The sequence below is a fragment of the Giraffa tippelskirchi genome, chromosome 4 (genome assembly GCF_054371585.1).
Source record: "Giraffa tippelskirchi isolate mGirTip1 chromosome 4, T2T-mGirTip1v1.2.pri, whole genome shotgun sequence".
NCBI lineage: Eukaryota > Metazoa > Chordata > Mammalia > Artiodactyla > Giraffidae > Giraffa > Giraffa tippelskirchi.
The window spans coordinates 12,751,981-12,772,433 of NC_137278.1; the positions used below are offsets into that span (position 1 = coordinate 12,751,981).

The 20,453-nt window shown below is 38.3% G+C and overlaps 1 protein-coding gene across 4 annotated transcripts in view; it reads left to right on the top strand.

Annotated features, from left to right (window-relative positions):
- RC3H2 (ring finger and CCCH-type domains 2) overlaps positions 1-11,269 on the top strand; it is a 47,912-nt gene extending 36,643 nt beyond the window's left edge. For 2 of the 4 annotated variants that reach the window (XM_081588655.1, XM_081588656.1), the window contains 11 exons: positions 4,120-4,334; positions 5,008-5,441; positions 6,015-6,185; positions 7,948-8,094; positions 8,419-8,632; positions 8,864-8,948; positions 9,195-9,276; positions 9,379-9,513; positions 9,930-10,037; positions 10,135-10,283; positions 11,054-11,269. In XM_081588655.1, the coding sequence (XP_081444781.1) occupies positions 4,120-4,334; positions 5,008-5,441; positions 6,015-6,185; positions 7,948-8,094; positions 8,419-8,632; positions 8,864-8,948; positions 9,195-9,276; positions 9,379-9,513; positions 9,930-10,037; positions 10,135-10,283; positions 11,054-11,249 (1,936 nt within the window). In that variant the 3' untranslated portion in view covers positions 11,250-11,269. The remainder of the gene's footprint in view (positions 1-4,119; positions 4,335-5,007; positions 5,442-6,014; positions 6,186-7,947; positions 8,095-8,418; positions 8,633-8,863; positions 8,949-9,194; positions 9,277-9,378; positions 9,514-9,929; positions 10,038-10,134; positions 10,284-11,053) is intronic. The other 2 variants (XM_081588657.1, XM_081588659.1) reach the window with 2 other exon arrangements.
- The last annotated feature ends 9,184 nt before the right edge of the window (positions 11,270-20,453 follow it).

Here is a 20,453-nt window from a genome sequence, read left to right on the forward strand (position 1 = left end):
AAACTCTCATACTTTGGCCACATGACGCGAAGAACTGATTCATCGGAAAAGACCCCGATGCTGGGAAAGATTGAAGGGAGGGGAAGGGGACGACAGAGGACGAGATGGTTGGATGGCATCACCAACTCAATGGACATGAGTTTGAGCCAGCTCCGGGATTTGGTGATGGACAGGGAAGTCTGGCGTGCTGCAGTCCATAGGGTCGCAAAGAGTCGGACACGACTGAGCAACTGAACTGAACTGAAGAGGGTCTACTGTGAAGGAGAGCCTGGAATCCTGAAATTCATCTAGGATGTAGCTATAGTAATCTAGCTATCTGGCCAGAATGAGATCGAAAGTTAGATTTTTCCTTAAATCTGAATTTTTGGGATAGCTTGCATGATTTCATATGGCTTTGAACCTTGTCATCTAGAACAAGACATCCTGGAATGCGAAGTCAAGTCAGTCAAGTAGGAAGCATCACTACGAACAAAGCTAGTGGAGGTGATGGAATTCCAGTTGAGCTATTTCAAATCCTAAAAGATGATGCTGTTAAAGTGCTGCACTCAATATGCCAGCAAGTTTGGAAAACTCAGCAGTGGCCACAGGACTGGAAAGGGTCAGTTTTCATTCCAATCCCAAAAAAAGACAATGCCAAAGAATGTTCAGACCAACACACAATTGCACCCATCTCACATGCTAGCAAAGTAATGCTCAAAATTCTCCAAACCAGGCTTCAACAGTATGTGAACTGTGAACTTCCAGTTGTTCAAGCTGGATTTAGAAAAAGTAGAGGAACCAGAGATCAAACTGCCAACATCCGTTGGATCAGAAAAAGCAAGAGAGTTTCAGAAAATCATCTTACTTCTGCTTCATTGACTACGTCAAAGACTTTGACTGTGTGGATCCAGCAAACTGTGGAAAATTCTTAAAGAGATGGGAATACCAGACGACCTGACCTGCCTCCTAGGAAATCTGTATTCAGGTCAAGAGGCAACAGTTAGAACTGGACATGGAACAACAGACTGGTTCCAAATTGGAAAAGGAGTACGTCAAGGCTGGATATTGTCACCCTGCTTATTTAACTTATATGCAGAGTACCTCATTTGAAATGCTGGGCTGGATGAAGCACAAGCTGGAATCAAGATTGCCAGGAGTAATATCAATAACATCAGATATGCAGATGACACCACCCTTGTGGCATAAAGCGAAGAAGAGCTAAAGAGCCTCTTGATGAAAGTGAAAGAGGAGAGTGAAAAAGTTGGCTTAACTCAAATTCAAAAAACTAAGATCATGGCATCCGGTTCCATCACTTCATGGCAAATAGATGGGGAAACAATAGAAACAGTGACAGACTTTATTTTTGGGGGGTCCAAAATCATTGCAGGTGGTGATTGCAGCCATGAAATTAAAAGACGTTTACTCCTTGGAAGAAAAGATATGACCAACCGAGACAGCATATTAAAAAGCAGAGACATTACTTTGCCAACAAAGGTCCGTCTAGTCAAAGCTACGGTTTTTCCAGTAGTCATGTATGTATGTAAGAGTTGGACTATAAAGAAAGCTGAGTGCCAAAGAATTGATGCTTTTTAACTGTCGTGTTGGAGAACACTCTTGAGAGCCCCTTGGACTGCAAGGAGATCCAACCATTGGATCCTAAAGGAAATCAGTCCTGAATATTCATTGGAAGGACTGATGCTGAAGCTGAAATGCCAGAACTTTGGCCACCGATGCGGAGAACTGACTGATCAAAGACTCTGATGCTGGGAAAGATTGAAGGCGGGAGGAGAATGGGATGACAGAGGATGAGATGGTTGGATGGCATCACCAACTCAGTGGACATGAGTTTGTGGAAGCTCTGGGAGTTGGTGATGGACAGGGAAGTCTGGCATGCTGCAGTCCATGGGGTCACAAAGAGTCAGACACGACTGCATGACTGAACTTACCTGAACTTGAACCTTGTCATGAATTTGAGTGCCTTTTTCTTGCAGTCTAAGAATTTGCCATTTCAAAAAGTACTTATCCAGATTTTATGGTATATGCCATTCTGATATGGAAAACCAGATAATCTGTGTAAGGCACTTAGCATATTGAGTAGAATATGCTCAGTAATTGCTGTATGGATCACAACAGACTGGAAAATTCTTAGAGAGATGGAAATACCAGACCACCTGACCTGCCTCCTGAGAAATCTGTATGCGGGTCAAGAAACAACAGTTAGAACTGGCCATGGAACAACCGACTGGTCCCAATCGGGGAAGGAGTATGTCAAGGCTGTATTTTGTCACCCTGCTTATTTAACTTATATGCAGAGTACATCATGCAAAATGCCAGGCTGGATGAAGCACAAGCTGGAATCAAGATTGCTGGGAGAAATACCAATAACCTCAGATAAGCAGATGATACCACCCTTATGGTACAAAGCAAAGAACTAAAGATCCTCTTGATGAAAGTGAAAGAGGAGAGAGAAAAGTTGGCTTAAGACTTAACATTCAGAAAACTAAAATCATGGCATCTAGTCCCATCATTTCATGGGAAATAGATGGGAAAACAATGGAAACAGTGACAGATTTTATCTTTTTAGGTTCCAGAATCACTGCAGATGGTGACTGCCACCATGAAATTAAAAGACGCTTGCTCCTTGGAAGACAAGTTACGACCAACCTATACAGCATATTAAAAAGCAGAGATATTACTTTACCAACGAAGGTCCGTCTAGTCGAAGCTAAGGTTTTCCAGTAGTCATGTATGGGTGTAAGAGTTGGACTGTAAAGAAAGCTGAGCGCCAAAGAATTGATGCTTTTGATCTGTGGTGTTGGAGAAGACTCTTGAGAGCCCCTTGGACTGCAAGGAGATCCAACCAGTCCATTCTAAAGGAAATCAATCCTGAGTATTCACTGGAGGTCTGATGCTGAAGCTGAAACTCCAAAAGTTCGGCCACCTGATGTAGAGAACTGACTCATTTGAAAAGACTCTGATGCTGGGAAAGATTGAAGGCAGGAGGAGAAGGGGACGACAGAGGATGAGATGGTTGGATGGCATCACCGACTCAATGGACATGAGTTTGATTAGACTTCGGGAGTTGGTGATGGACAGGGAAGCCTGGCATGCTGCAGTCCATGGGGTCGCAAAGAATGAGACACAACTGAGTGACTGAATTGACTTACTATTGTTATGAGGAAATCCTAATTATTTTCCTTCTTGCCTTTATTGAACTTCAAAGAATAAAGCCCAGCACTAAAATACGTTTAACGTCTAAGCTGTTTGTACTTACTATTCTTATCTACAATTTCTTGGTTATTTTCTACATTTTGATACACAAATACACATAAAAGTAAGCATCTTCTAGATTAATCTCAGCTAGACTTAAAGGCATCCCATATTCCTCATTGTTTATACTGTTGCTTTAATAGGGCTTCTCGAGTTTGAGAAGAACCCTCTAATCTAGTTGAGATGCAGTGTATTGAATTCCTGCATCATTAACAAGATCTTTTTCTTCAGTTACCACGTATCTTCTCTCTGCCAGAGTTTGACTGTTTCAGAGGGTGTAAGAAGCCATGTAAGATCCTCTGGAACTGATCATGTGGTGACTCAACAAAAAAAATCATTTATGTTTTCTTTTTTTTAAATAAAAGCTTGTGTGTTTTGCATCAGTTTAATGAGTAACCATTTTATTGGTATTCTATTTGTCCAGCAGATATTTACTGACTACCTTCTATGTGGCAGGAACTTTTCCATTTGTCCAACAAATACTTACTGAGTGCCTTCTATATGCCACAAACTGTTTATGGTCCTAGGGATCTAGCAGTTAACAAAATGGACAAAAATGGCCTTTCTTCATTGAGTTTACATTTCAGTTAATCTTAACTCTTAATAGAACAATCCTACCTGGAATTTTTGTTTTGTTTTGTTTTGTTTTTTATTTTTCACCCTCATCAAAATATGAGATCTTTTATTATAATCTTGTGAACTAACAGTGTAAGGTAGTAGTGAAATTCATTGCCTTATTTGTCACCTGAAAAACCTGAAGCATTGTCTGTCAATGGTCACTATATAATTTTATGAAAAATTCCTACTGAGGAAGACTTAATAGACATAGGCAGTGATTTATCATTTGCCTTTGTTAAATTTTCTCTCTAGTAAAATTGGCTCTCCACCCAAGACTCCTGTAAGTAATGTAGCGGCTACCTCAGCTGGGCCCACTAATGCTGGAACAGAGCTGAATTCTGTACCTCCAAAATCCAGCCCATTTATTACTAGAGTACCAGTATATCCTCAGCATTCTGAAAACATTCAGTATTTTCAAGATCCAAGGACTCAGATACCCTTTGAAGTCCCACAGTACCCACAGACTGGTAAGTGATTTTAGATAATACTAAGAAAAAGAAACTACAATATAACATTTGTTGTAATAAATTCGTGAGTCATTTATATCTATCTGGAATATCTACATTAAAAAATTAATCCTTTGGACTTCATGACCCTTAAGTTTTCTTCCTGTCTTAAGAATCTATGACTCTACATACCAATAGTTTTAAGATTTCTCTTTCCTGTGAATCACATATGGGGTTCATGGATGAGCATTAGTGAGTTTTGTATATCCTCTGGAATAATGTACTAAATGTTTGGTTTATATACACTTAAAGTATAATTTTGGAAAGACAGCACACAGCTTATATAGATTATGAAGGATGTCTTTAAACTGAACCCCAAAATGTTAAGAATCAATGATCTAACTAATTACTTAAACCAAAACCTGTGGCAGTACATGCCCTCGAAGGAAATTTACCAGGCATCTGTTAATAGTTCATTGTGTGTTTTTAAGGAGCAGTTTAACAAAATGTTGAATGTTAAGGATTTTCGTATAGTGGTGTCTTGAAAGCATGTAGTATCTTTCTAATCCAGGGGTGACTAAAATTCAGAACTTATGTTATTTTCCCACATTAAAGGCTGCTTTAGACTTAAACCATTATAAGATGTTAAATTTTACTAAAATTACATTAAATATTCCTCTTTCCAATTTTCAAGGATACTACCCACCACCTCCAACGGTACCAGCTGGTGTGGCTCCCTGTGTTCCTCGCTTTGTGAGGTCCAATAATGTTCCAGAGTCCTCCCTCCCACCTGCTTCCATGCCATATGCCGATCATTACAGTACATTTTCCCCTCGAGATCGAATGAATTCTTCTCCTTACCAACCTCCTCCTCCGCAGCCGTATGGACCAGTTCCTCCAGTACCTTCTGGAATGTATGCTCCTGTGTACGACAGCAGGCGCATCTGGCGCCCACCTATGTACCAACGAGATGACATTATTAGAAGCAATTCTTTACCTCCAATGGATGTGATGCACTCATCTGTGTATCAGACGTCTTTGCGGGAAAGATATAACTCATTAGATGGGTATTATTCAGTGGCTTGTCAGCCACCAAGTGAGCCAAGGACAACTGTGCCTTTACCAAGGGTAAGTGATAATGGAACTAGGAATGCTAGTACAGCGCAGTGGTTAAGAGTCTAGTGTCTGATGTTACAACATTTGGGTATATCCTGGCTCCTCCACTTGCTAATTGTGTAACTTAATGGTATTTACTTGACTTCTCTATGTCAGTTTTTTCACATTTGATGGAAATAATAGTAGTACCTACCTCATAAGGCTGTTGTGAGGATTAAATCAGAAAAAGCTCTTAGACTTGGACCTGATGCATATACATGCTCAATAAATGTTATGTTTGGATATGAAACTGATCAGAAAGTAAAAAGAAGTCTTCAAGATACAAATACAGGGCCTGTTTTTACTATCCCCACATATATACATATGATTTTCCTAAACCAGAAAAAGTGAGTGCTCAGATTTTACTCTTAACATTATTTAAACCCTTTCGCTTAAGTGTATGGAGAATAGGCTAGGGGGACTTCCCTTCTGTGTTCTTTTTTGTCCCAACAGTATAATAAATGTTCACATTATTTCCACAGAGCATAGTTAAATTTATTTACTGCTCCCTAGATGATTAAGATTGTTTCTTTTATCCCCCCTTAGGAACCTTGTGGTCATTTGAAGACCAGTTGCGAGGAGCAGATAAGAAGAAAGCCAGAGCAGTGGGCACAGTACCACACTCAGAAAGCACCTCTTGTCTCTTCAGCTCTTCCTGTGGCAACACAGTCACCAACACCACCTTCTCCTCTGTTCAGTGTAGACTTTCGCACTGATGTAAGAAAGAAAGGTTTTAATCACTTGATGTTGCAGGGACAGGTCAGACAACTGACTTCAGAGCACTCATTCAAGCTAGGGTTAGCTGTGTTGGATATTTTGCGTTGGTTTGGTGGCAGTTGAGTTTAATTCAATAAACATTGAGTATGTAAGCTTTATGGCCAGGCATTGTGACACACTGAAGACCGCTAACAAATCACAGTCCTTTTATACCAAGAATTCAAGTCTCTCCAGCAGTATAGTTCTCCTTATTTTTATAGATTTTATTGATAAATAAGATTTATACCCACCATTTATTGAGCACTTACTTGGCCAGGCACTGTGCTAAGCATTTACATAATGTTATTTAATTCTTACAAAATCCTTAGGGGGCAGGTATTACCCATATTTTACAGGTTAGGAATCCTGCTCAAGAGAAGTTAAGTAATTTGCCCAAGTAATAAATTCAGCCTATAAATAGCTTGAATTGGAATTCTGGTCTGTCTGAGGCATTTCTTCCCTACTTCACAAGAAGTACAGAAATGCCTACTGTATTATTCATGGTGTTTTAAATCACTGTTAATTATTGTTCTTATCATTTCAAGACCGGTTTTGCACCAGGATTGTTTTAATGTACCCTGTTTTCCATACTGTTATATTTAGAGCAAACTGTTAATTTTTCTTTGATTCATCTGGTTTATTCCCTATCCCTAGAGATACTAATATAAAAAATTGTTTCTAATCTTTTCATTAAATTCAAAAAATTTCAACATACGCAAAAGGAGAATAGTAATAAACTCCATGTACCCCTTACACAATTATCAACTGAACCAGTCTTGTTTCATTTGTAGCCCCTCTTCCTACTAGATTATTTTGAAGTAATCTTAGACATCATATTTTTCCATCCGTTAACTCTTGAATTTTTAAAGTAGACGTCATATTTTTTTAAAAGTCCTAGATAGCATATTTTTCCATCCATAAATTTGAATTTTTAAATTCATCTTCCCAGTCCCTTTGTCGGATCCCCAGGCTGGGAAGCCTGGCCTGGGGCTCAGAATCATTACAATAGTGGGAAAACTTCTTTGGTATTATTGTTAACCAGTTTGTGGGTCACTCATCTGGCTGGTATGGGATTTGATTTTATTGTGATTGTACCCTTCCTACCACATCGTTGTGGTTTCTCCTTTGTCTTTGGAGGTGTAAGGTATCTTTTTTTCATGGGTTCTAGCATCCTCCAGTCGATGTTTGTTTAACACCTAGTTGCAATTTCAGTGCAGGAGGAGATGAGCGCATGTCCTTCTACTCTGCCATCTTGAACCAATCCTGATCCAAATTTATCTCATCAAAATTAGACTTCTTCAAAGCAGCTAACCATCTTGAGAAGAGTGTTGCCACTTGCTTAATACGAAAATGTATTTCTATGTATGTGTTTATGTATGTGTGTGTTTTCTTTTGCTTTTTTTCATTTTTTGGAGCACTTTCTACCATGTTGGAGGCATGCTGTAAATTGTTTATTGTCCTGGGTAGTGTCACTCTGGGTTTCCTTATGAGTTCTTAAAGGACAAAGTGAAAAAGAAAAAGCATTCTGTTTCCCATTAAGATGTAATATAAATACGTACTATTTGTAACTTATTACAGTTTTTATATTAGTTATTGAATGTTTAATTTTTCACTATAAAGTACTGTGAATTCTATAGTTGTTACATTATATTAGTTACAAGTTTGTAATGTAAATTTCTTACCAATTGCCTTTGCTTTTATTTTTCGTTCTTTTTTTAACCAGTTCTCTGAAAGTGTGAGTGGCACAAAATTTGAAGAAGATCATCTTTCCCATTATTCTCCCTGGTCTTGTGGCACCATCGGTTCTTGTATAAATGCCATTGATTCAGAGCCCAGAGATGTGATTGCTAATTCAAATGCGGTATTAATGGTATGATTTGGGGGGCAAGGGTTATGCATGTTGATTCAAATTTTAGAATGATTGAAAGCTTTCGTCTTCATTTTGTTGCTATATACAGTAACTCATCTGTAAGCAGCAGTTATATTTAGGTAAGTCTGAAATAAATTGCACCTAGTGTTTAAATTATTTGAACATAGTGGAGTGTTTTAAAAATAGATGTTGGGTTATCACTGAGATGGACAGTTAATGTTAAATTTACCAAAGAACCTAATTTCATGTTTTTTGAAAGCATTTACTTGTATTATTAGCTGAAGTAATTGCCCACGATCTATTTATTTTCTTTTATTTATACAGGACTTGGACAGTGGTGATGTTAAGAGAAGAGTGCATTTATTTGAAACTCAGAGAAGGACAAAAGAAGAAGATCCAATAATTCCTTTTAGTGATGGACCTATCATCTCAAAATGGGGTGCGATTTCTAGATCTTCCCGTACTGGTTACCATACCACGGACCCTGTCCAGGCCACTGCTTCCCAAGGAAGTGCAACCAAGCCCATCAGTGTATCAGGTAATCCATATCATTAATACTTGACCTGGTATGTTCTAGCACTGTGCTTTATAATCCTCACTCTGTTAGGTATAGAACACGTCTCTCCATTTAACAACTACTGTAAACCTAGAGTTAAATGGCTTAGTCAGGAGAGCATGGCTAGTTAGATAAATGTGGGGTTTTTTTGGAAAGTATACATTCACATCTGTATCTAATTTTTCACTTTTCTGGTCATTGTTTCTTCTGCAGATTATGTCCCTTATGTCAATGCTGTTGATTCAAGGTGGAGTTCATATGGTAATGAGGCTACATCATCAGCACATTATATTGAACGGTAACATTGCTCTTAATTCTTTAGGATTCTCTATTCTCAGACTTGTCTATATTCCCAAAGTACAGATTGAAGTCCCAGTTTTTCATGAACTGCGCTTTGCTAGTTTTAACTATATAATGAATTTCTGAAAAAAGTTTACATCTGGAATAATGATTGAAACTTTCAGGATTGATCTGTTATATAAAACATATAGTTTACTTCTTTAGTTGCTTCATTTTGTAACAGTAAACATATTTCTCCTTAAAGAGACAGATTCATCGTTACCGATTTATCTGGTCATAGAAAGCATTCCAGTACTGGAGACCTTTTGAGCATTGAACTTCAGCAGGTAGGCTCTATGTCAGTCAGCTTTGAGTTTATTTTTTAAAAAAGAATGACATTTAAAAGCTAAAGGCTGGAAGCTGACTCCTTTTTTTTTTTACCCCTCTAGGCCAAGAGTAACTCATTGCTTCTTCAGAGGGAGGCCAATGCTCTGGCTATGCAACAGAAGTGGAATTCCCTGGATGAAGGCCGTCACCTCACGTTAAATCTGCTAAGCAAGGAAATTGAACTGAGAAATGGAGAGGTAAGGACACTGACCCTCTTAGCGTCATCCCTAGTATATTTGCTGTTTGCTGCTGCTGCATGTTGTTTTATGCCATTGTTTAGTTCATTTTATGCCATTACTTCGGAGAAGGCAATGGCAACCCACTCCAGTACCCTTGCGTGGAAAATCCCATGGACAGAGGAGCCTGGTAGGCTGCAATCCATGGGGTCGCTAAGAGTCAGACACGACTGATGCGACTTAGCAGCAGCAGCAGCAGCGTGCCATTACTTATCATGGCTTTTTCTGGTGGATGATTGCTTTTAAAATTTAACAGTAGCAATAAAATTGTAATCCCAGATTTCTTTTCTTATATCAGTCATTGAGATTCCCATTTTAATTTAAAAGGGAAGCCCCAGTTTCCACAGATATGAAGTCAATATTTTTCTTAATTACAGAGTGATTATACAGAAGATGCAGCTGATACTAAGCCTGATAGGGATATTGAGTTAGAGCTGTCAGCACTTGATACTGATGAACCTGATGGACAAGGTGAACAGATTGAAGTAAGTACCACAATTAGATATCCAGGAGGCTTTACTCCATTGGAAATTAAAGGACAGAACACGTTCCTCCTGAAGCATTAACATTTTATTTTTGTAGGAGATCCTGGACATACAGCTTGGTATAAATTCTCAGAATGATCAGTTGCTGAATGGAGCAGCAGTAGAGAATGGGCATCCAGTCCAGCAACACCAAGAGGAGCCTCTGGACCAGAAGAGACAGAGTTTAGGTGAAGACCGTGTGATTCTGTGAGTGTTAGACATAAGATTCATAACCACTGGGCATAAGCCATGAATATTTAAAGAGAGATACACCATTAAATTCATTTTTGATTTTATCCTATGAGGGGAAAACCTTATGTAATAAGGCAATGATTTGGTCAGTCTGGATTTTTAGGAGAGCAGAGTTAAATTTGAACTAGCAAAGTGTTTCATGTTAGTAGCCTGAAACTTGCTTTTTATTGGGATCAATGTTTATTTTCATATTTCAGTGTCAGGAGGATGAAGTGGTTAGATGTCATCACTGACTCTGGACATGAGTTTGAGCAAACTCAGGGAGATAGTGAAGGACAGGGAGGCCTGGCGTGCTGCAGCCCATGGGGTCACAAAGAGTCAGACATGACTTAGCAACTGAGCAACAATTAGGTTATACTTTCTCTGTCTGATAGGCAAGCATCAAAACTACAAAATGGAGAATTAAAACCTAAATAAAGGGTTTCCTTTTTAAAAAATCATGTTAGGATATTCTTGATCATTAGTATAATTACTGCCAAAAATATGGGTTTATCTTGAACTTGATAGTTTGTTGGCCTTAAATTAACCAGTCTTCTAGTTTTTTGTTATGATTTTTGGAAAATGGGATTTTTTTTTAGTGACCTCTGATAACGTTTTAGTGAAAAAGACATGCTGTTTCTAGGGGCTTCTAAAGTGTGTTATAGCTTTTATTCAGCATGCATGGTTACTCTTACAAGTTTTCACTTAAAGCTAATTTGTTTTCAATGTCATTTATTTTCTCCCAGGGAAGAGCAAAAAACAATTCTGCCGGTAACTTCTTGCTTTAGCCAGCCACTCCCCGTGTCCATCAGCAATGCGAGTGGCCTACCCATCACCACATCTGTCAGTGTTGGCAACCTCATTCTGAAAACTCATGTTATGTCCGAAGATAAAAACGACTTTTTAAAATCTGTTGCAAATGGGAAGTTGGTTAATAGCTGAAAGGAGGTTCATCTTTCAAATTTGTGACCATACCATGGAAGCATTTACACTAGCTTTTTATATATATAATATATATTATATAATGTATATTTTTTTTAAAAAAAAGATATTACTGGGGGCATCCATTTCCTGTGGACTCTTTGATACTTCAAGCCCTCTTGCATTAGCATTATGAAAAAAAAGAAAATTTACTTTACTAGGGTAACACGTTCACTTTCCAGAAGTGATTGGAATTTGGACATTTAAACTTAAGCTTCAAGCAGCTTTTTATGAGTTTGTAGCAATCCGGTGCAGTAACTGAGCCATTTCCTATTTTAAATGGCTTCTATAGAAAATTAACAACTCAGTTATTAAACTAGCAGGATCCTACAATGATACATCTAGTGAAAGTAGACTTAATTAACTTATTTATTTCTATTTTATGTTTCACTGAGAGAAATTTCCATCTCATTCCAGCTGCTTTATTTATCTTTTTCATGGGACTTTGCATGGATTTTTTTTTCCTGTTTTTTTTTTTTTTTTAATTTTGAAGAGTGGAGTTAGACGTTCTTACCATAGAATTTTACAGGGTTATATACTAGCTTTCTTTACTGCATTATATGTAGGAGTGTGGTGCAGTGCTTTTATCTGTAGCATTTAACTTTTTTTTCAATTTTCCATTTTTCAAGAATAGTTTCTGCTTTGTTAATATTTATACACAGGCTACTTGTTGAAGTAAGTAATTAAATATATAACCAAGTGCCTAAGTCTTTCAGCTGATGTACTAGATATTAAATTCTCCTAAGTTATGCAGAATCGTTTTTACAATTTTGATAAATTATGCACTAATGTAATGGCAGTTTTTTAAAATGCAGATTTAAGCCTGTACATTATTGAATCTGATGACTTGGCAAAAGAATCAGGTGCTTTCAGCTTTTTTGAGAAAACCCTGTATGTAGTGTTTGCACTGACTAACAAGATGGTATTGCTGGGTTTTTAATTTAAACTAATTAATTTGGATGTTCATTGCATTATCTTGGTTAAATACTGTTTATTGTTACTTCATGTTGGGGTTTAATTTTCTTTGTTTTCTGACTGTTAGGTTGATAAGACTATGAACCATGTAATAATAGAATATTGGCTAACCTTTATTCATACTTAAAAACATGAATGATTGCTGCCCTGCTAAAATGTGACTGAAAAGTGTTTTGACTTGGCATCTGAAAGTATGCAGTATGTTCAACCAGCTGTGCTCCAGATTTGTGGGAGATATTTTACTGAAACCTAAATTTCAGTCAACATTTGAAAACAAAAGCTGGGCATTCCTTCCTGGTGATCTTACCTATAGTTTGTGTCTTTGTTTTCCCTCCTCTTATTTCTTTAAGATTAGTTTGACTTTTATTATTATTTTTTAATTAACTTCTGTGAAGTTGTTTACTCTGAAAATTGTACTGGAATATTTTAAGCCAAGCTGATCTTTCACCAGGTGTACTGTATGTAAGGGCTTTTCCTGCTAGCAAGATGCTTAAACAGGATCATGTTATTGGTCGTCTGAGCTATTTAGTTGTTTTACAAAACCACAGCATTGTATCAGATAAGATTTTGATAAAAAGTTTTGTGCACATTTCCAGGGGTGGGAGGGTTGACATTTCCCTGAAATTTCTTGATCAGAATGAGTAAATACTGGTGTTTGATACCTGTCTTAATGAACATGCTCATAAGGTGACTGATAAGTTGTAAATATACCTGAGAAACAAAGGGGTAGTTTTGATATTCTGGTGTCAGTATGGAAGATCTTACACATTTATTTAATACTCAGATGTATGAAGATGTTTGTTTGTAGCATAACAGCACAGTAGCCTTGACTTAGTTTCCTTTGGTTAGTACTGTACCTGTTTGCCATGGCCAGTGCCCCTATCCCTACAAAGACATTTTATTTATTTCACTCTGTAACCTGAAATGAATAGGAACAAGAGTTTTAAACCATGTTACATTAACTTATTTCCGACATTATGAATTAGCCTAGGATATTACAGGAACGTGATTGTTATATAATTTATATCAGAACCTTTCTATAAAATATGCGCTTATTACATTTGAAATGCTTCCAATGTACTTTATTTGCTGTTTGTATTTCCAAAAAGGATATGCAAACCAGTATGTCTATTTCATGGATATTTAAATAGTGAGATCTTCCATGTTGAAGGTAATGTATTTTTTTTTAAGATTTAAAATTGCTATTTTGTTACAAAATAGAGACCTATTAACAGTTTGAGAGCTCCTTATGTGCCCTCAGGGAAAGAACCCTCTGTGCAACAGAACTACGCAAAACATCTTCAGCGCGTTCTGAGGGTGAATATATACTACATAAATTGATCTTGTGTATTTAACCTTATCTTTTTAATTTTAAAATTGAAGTTTTGAAACTTGGTTGTGCTCTGCTGGAGGGGGTTGGGATAAACTGCTTAGGTGTTTGCCTACTTGTCCAGTGAAATCACATTTGCATCAGTGTATGTATATACCTGCCAACTTTATTGGTATGTCTCAGAACATTTATATTAAAATAATGCTTGTCTTGCAGCAGGTGATCCCATAAAACAATAATTCCCTGTTCTTAAAAACTTACTCTCTTCCTCACTAACAACATAGGAATTGTTTCTGTGTAGGGATGATTCTGTATTGCATCCTTTATGTAGTGACCATCTTCTGTTTCTCATGGCGTGAAGTAAATATGTAGTAAAGACATTGGTTCTCTGCCACTTGAGAAGAAAGAGCAGTTTATCTGATCCTTCTTCTGAAAGGTACCTAATGGTATCATAGAGGAAAAAAATCACAAATCAGACCTAGAGTGTGACTTTTATATGGGAGTATTCCCTGTCATTTGACTCTTTTACCAACATGTTTATGATGTACATATATTTGAAATCAAAAGATATAAAGCAATAGGAGAGGAAGTTGGTAATGTCAACTAAACTGCATATGTGGTGTGTGGTCTAATTAGGAAAAAGTAGTCTGAGGTCTGGAAAGTGGGAAAATGGGGGTTTTTGTTTTGTTTTGACTTTTTGTGTTTTTTAAAACTTCTGAGTCACATTCTGAAGTTCATGTGCCTCATTCAGATACTATGATGTAGCATCAGTAGTTCTTTCCTTATGGTCCCATCTCATCTCAGGAATCCTGAGAAAGTTACTGAAGTGTTTTGTCTAGTTGGTACCTGAACAAAGCAGATTCCTTGCTTTCCTGCCATGACTTTCAATACCATCTAGTAAACCAGCATCACGCGTGAAAGTTGTGCGTCGTAATTTTCAAGAGGAGGTACTTTGGTGGGTCAGTAGCACTGATACCTTTCCTAGTAGCTGTTTACTCCTGAATAATAAACAAAACCTCCTGTACTAGAAATGAAATTTTCCATTTGTGTGGATTTGGTCACTTTCAACTCAAATTTCAAGTTGATTCTAAGTTTATAAAGCACATCTCAATTTTGTATGCTGCTTTGAGAAAATTACAGGATGCACAGTGATTTATAGGAATTTAAAATGGGATCATTTAAACATTTGAAAACTTGTTTTAAAAACCATCTAGCTTGCTTGTGCATTTTAGATGTTAAAGCCCATGTTGTCTTGTTAACAGGTGTGGAGTTTGTAATGATCAGATTGAGCATGTGATTTCAGCTTTGAATCTGAATATTTCTTCCCTAGTTGCTAGAGTCATTTTCTGAGCAGACTGTCACTAGTATTGGTGACTAATCATTCAAGGGGAAAGTTGCATTTGCAACTGTGTATTGCTTTCCTGGAAGAAATTTCCTGGTGTCTTAGTGAATGAAGAGTGTTATTGGGATCACTTGCTGTAACTCCTACATAAGAACCCCTTCTGCAAGCAGAACACAAATGCACATGCTCAAGGAGTATCTCATCTTCTGAATAAATTGAATAAATTTGCTAGTCATTCCTTTCTACTAGCGGTTTCTTTGTATCCCTTTGCTGGCAAGGGAATACAAGGAGTCAAGGCCACCGATCAGAACACCCCACATTTGAGTGGAGTCCTATTTTTACTCCAAGAGCAGTTATTCCCCAAAGTCTGAAATTGGCAGTTTTTTTCTTTTTTTAAATAAAAAAATTTTAAATCTCCTTAAACCAGTGGAACACAGACACTGGCTGCACTTAGTACTGCCAAAAGCCAAGGTCATTTGCATATATTCCATCAATCTGTCAAGAATTAGGCCTCACTTTATAACCCAAGGCATGGAAGTGCATGCATTCTCTTAGCTGGGCAAACAATTATACTGTAGTTGTGATACAACACATGTGGCTTTTATTTGTACTGCACATATCCACTGTACAGCCACTTGGGAGTATCGTGGTTAGCTTGCAGCAACTGCTGTCTGCATTTATACTGTTTATTGCATATTCTTTTCCCTGGAAGTGAAAGAGAAATGTTTTTTCTTGTTGCATTGATTACATTTTAAAATTTGCTTAGCTGGAAAGTTTGGGAAAAGAGGCCTGTTTGTCAATTGTACAACCGATTGTGAAGCTCTAGTGTGAATATTTTTACGTCTGTATTAGACATTTTCTTTGCAAATCTATTGTTCGATTGAAATGTAAATGAAATTAAAAGATGGTGTACACCCATCATGTAAAAAGCAGGCACCATCTCTAAGATGGATTTAATGCTCATTTTTAAGGCATATACTCAGCTTCTATTTAAAACTATAATTTAAAATAATTCTGTACAATGAAATGGGGAATATATATGGGAATAAATTCTATTCCATTTATTTCAATTTGAATTTCCAAATTGTAATGTTTCCCTTTGTGCTATAGAAATAGGATTAAACAGGGGAAGGCTAGGATTCATAAGGCCTGTATATGGGGGGAGGGCAGAGATGGAACAATGAGGGTTGTGATGATAGTGAATAGCAAAGAGTGAATTCTGTGTGTTTTTGCTGTAGCACTGAAGTGAAGAGATATTAGCTTTGGCTGTTCACAGAATAGAGCATCATGATTTCCAGTGTTTGAGAGAAAATTGATGGAAAAAGTTTGCAGTACTTGACATGTATTTGCATGCACAAAATAAAATTATTTGTCCACCTTAAAAGTTGTTTGTTTAGTGTCAATATTAAGTTTATAGTGCATTTTAGTTATCTTGACTTCTTGGCAAATTTTTTGGTTTCACCAAGCTACCAGGATACTCTTTGAGATTTAAATAATCACCTGCCTCATGCATTCATCACTGGTAAGGATCTGAAAGAAGTAGATAGGCCAGGGAGGTTGAAATACTCCTTAATTTGATCAGTCACTTTATTCATTCAACATAGAGTATTTTCTATATGGAAGATGAGGACATAGATAATATCAGCAGTTCACAATCTAATGGAGAAAATAGACTAAATACACAAATGATGAATTTGAAGTAGTGTATTAAAGAAGTATGAAGACTGTCCAGGGGAACCTCAGAATGTAACAGAGAATGGCCTCAGTGGATCTAGACACCATTTTTACTGGGCCTTGAGTGGTTTTACTCATTGACTCAACTGATGAATTTTAACCCCTTGTCTCTGCTGGTCAGTAAGGTTGAACGTCAATGAAACAAACTAGCCCTTTCTCTTGAAGCTCTCAGCGTGGAACATGGGAAAGACAAATCTGAATAACCAGCTCAGTGAACTATTTTCTAGTATAAAGTATATGGGAACTCCAGAAGGGAAATGATGGGGTGAATGGTAGTGATAGTGAGCCAGAGGAACTGCTTTGAGAAATTACCTCAGGCTAGACTTCATAGGCTGAATAGTATTTTACCATCCAGACCTAAATGGGAGAAAACACCCAAGTACCTACTCTACCTTCACACCAACCCGCTCTGTATCCTAATAGTCCTTCACTGTAAATATTATGAGCCCCGTTTTATATCTGAGATGTTAAGAAACTTGTCTAAGACCTTACAACTAGAAAGTAATGGAGTCAGAATTCTGATTCAAGTCTTACTCTACCTTCCAGAGGTGGTGATGGTTGGAACCTATTTCAGCTGTAAGTGTTAAACAGTGGAAGGAGTGTTTGAGGAATAGCTTAACCAACTCTTAGAGCACTTAATATGTTCCAGAAACAGCTCTAAGTGCTATAGGTATAATATCATCTAGGACCATTATTTTCACCATTTTACAGATGAGAAAACTGAGGCAGAGACCTTAGAGAATTTGCCCACGGTCACATAGCTAGATGAGGTAATTGGGGACCTCTGTGAAGGACACTGACTACTAAAGAGACTGTTAGGGAGTCTTGGAAGTTAGATGATCTGATCGATTTGAAGTTTTAGATCACTTTGGCAGTAGTGTTAGGTGAAGCTGGAGATTGCCCAGCAGGGAAACAGGTCAACAGTCTAGGTAAGAAGGGTTTAGAGCATGGCCAAAGCAAGGATGGAGGAAAAGAGATGGATTTGAAAAGTAGGAGAACATCTCCACGTTATCATGGATTAAATCTGGCTTAGAATCCCAGACCTCATTGCTGAAAATGTCAATATTTGTGAAATAAGTGATTTTGTATAAGCCCTGGAGTGATCACTGAGATCAGGAAGAAGGGGAAGAACCATGGATAGTTGACGCAAAGGAGAGGAAAGGAGAGGAAACTTAATGAAGGAAATGAAATCCCAAGAATTTATTTTCTTTTTAATTGACACCTATTGAAGTAATCATCATGCAGTTTAACAAAGACAGTTTTTTTTATAATTGAGAAGTCCATAGTGCAGTGGTTCCAAACTTACCTGTACATTGCAATCACTGGGCATCTTTAAATAAACCCCAAAGCTCAGAACACACCCCAGACCAATTAAAACAATCTGAGAAGGTGGGATCAAGTCATTGGTACTTTTGAAGCTCCCCAGGTGTTGCCAATGTGCAGAACAGTGGGGAACCACTGCCATCATGAATGAAATGGGTTTGGAGCCTGTCTTAGCCCAAGTGTATTTGATAAATATCCATCATCAAGTGTTCAGGCTCAGGTAGTTTTCAGATAGACTCATGCAGCAAATAGATTTTTGAGAATCTTCTAAAAACTGGGCATTAGGGATATAGGATTGAATTAGTCCCTTACTTCATGAAACTTACGTTATAGTTTTAAGTACTGTGAACAGTTTTAGATAGGGCTGACTGCCGAACATCTTAACTAGATCTCATAAATATCTCAGATGTATTAACATATCCAAATCTGAAACCCCCTACCTCCAAGTCTTCCCCCATTTCAGTTATTTCTCCCTTGACTACACGTCCTAGTCCAGCAGCAAAGCCTGTCAGCCCTACCTCCAAAATAGATACCCAGAATTTGACCACTTCTCACCACTGAGGTCCAAGTCACAGTTATCGCTGACCTGGACTGTGACAGCCTCCTGTTCTCCCTGCTTCTTGCCTCCCTTCTGTTTGTTCTCCCCACAGCAGCTAGAGAGATGTTAAAATGTCAGCCTGATCTCTTCACTCTTGGTGCCCAAAACCCTCCAAATGCTGCTTATCTATCTCACTCAGGGTGGAAGCCAGGGCCTTTTTGACGTTTTACTCACTGTGCTCCAGCCGCTTTGGCTACTGATTTCTTCAACAGGCCATCCAGGCCTGCTCCCATCGTAGGGCCTTTACCCTTGCTGTCTTCTAAGGTTAGAAGGCTTTCCTGACCCATGTCAGAATCTTCACTAGATCTCTCGCTTTCTTCAGGTCTTTGCTTAAAAGTCAACCTCACTGAAAATGAGATGAAGAATAATGGGGGTAGAGGGTCAGTTCAGTTCAGTTCAGTGGCTCAGTTGTGTCCGACTCTTTGCGACCCCATGAATTGCAGCACACCAAGCCTCCCTGTCCATCACCAACTCCCAGAGTTTACCCAAACCCATGTCCATCGAGTCGGTGATGCCATCCAGCCATTCATCCTCTGTCGTCCTCTTCTCCTCCTGCCCCCAATCCTTCCTAGCGTCAGGGTCTTTCCAATGAGTCAACTCTTTGCATGAGGTGGCCAAAGTATTGGAGTTTCAGCTTCAACATCAGTCCTTCCAATGAACACCCAGGACTGATCTTTAGGATGGACTGGTTGGATCTCCTTCTGGTCCAAGGGACTCTGAAGAGTCTTCTCCAACACCACAGTTCAAAAGCATCAATTCTTTGGGGCTCAGCTTTCTTCACCGTCCAACTCTCACATCCATACATGACCACTGGAAAAACCATAGCCTTGACTAGACGGACCTTTGTTGGCAAAGTAATGTCTCTGCTTTTTAATATGCTGTCTAGGTTGGTCATAACCTTCCTTCCAAGGAGTGAGCGTCTTTTAATTTCATGGCTGCAATCACCATCTGCAGTGATTTCGGAGCCCCCAAAAATAAAGTCAGCCACTGCTTCCACTGTTTCTCCATCTATTTCCCATGAAGTGATGGGACCAGATGCCATGATCTTAGTTTTCTGAATGTTGAGCTTTAAGCCAACTTTTTCACTCTCCTCTTTGACTTTCATCAAGAGGCTTTTTAGTTCCTCTTCACTTTCTGCCACAAGGGTGGTGTCATCTGCGTATCTGAGGTTATTGATATTTCTCCAGCAATCTTGATTCCAGCTTGTGCTTCTTCCAGCCCAGCGTTTCTCATGATGTACTCTGCATAGAAGTTAAATAAGCAGGGTGACAATATACAGCCTTGACATACTCCTTTTCCTATTTGGAACCAGTCTGTTGTTCCATGTCCAGTTCTAACTGTTGCTTCCTGACCTGCATACAGGTTTCTCAAGAGACAGGTCAGGTGGTCTGGTATTCCCATCTCTTTCAGAATTTTCCACAGTTTATTGTGATCCACACAGTCAAAGGCTTTGGCGTAGTCAATAAAGCAGAAATAGATGTTTTTCTGGAACTCTCTTGCTTTTTTGATGACCCAGCGGATGTTGCCAATTTGAGCTCTGGTTCCTCTGCCTTTTCTAAAACCAGCTTGAACATCTGGAAGTTCACGGTTCACGTATTGCTGAAGCCTGGCTTGGAGAATTTTGAGCATTACTTTACTAGCGTGTGAGATGAGTGCAATTGTGCAGTAGTCTGAGCATTCTTTGGCATTGCCTTTCCTTGGGATTGGAATGAAAACTGACCTTTTCCAGTCCTGTGGCCACTGCAGCACTTTCACAGCATCATCTTTGAGGATTTCAAAGAGCTCAACTGCAATTTCATCACCTCTACTAGCTTTGTTCATAGTGATGCTTTCTAAGGCCCACTTGACTTCACATTCCAGGAT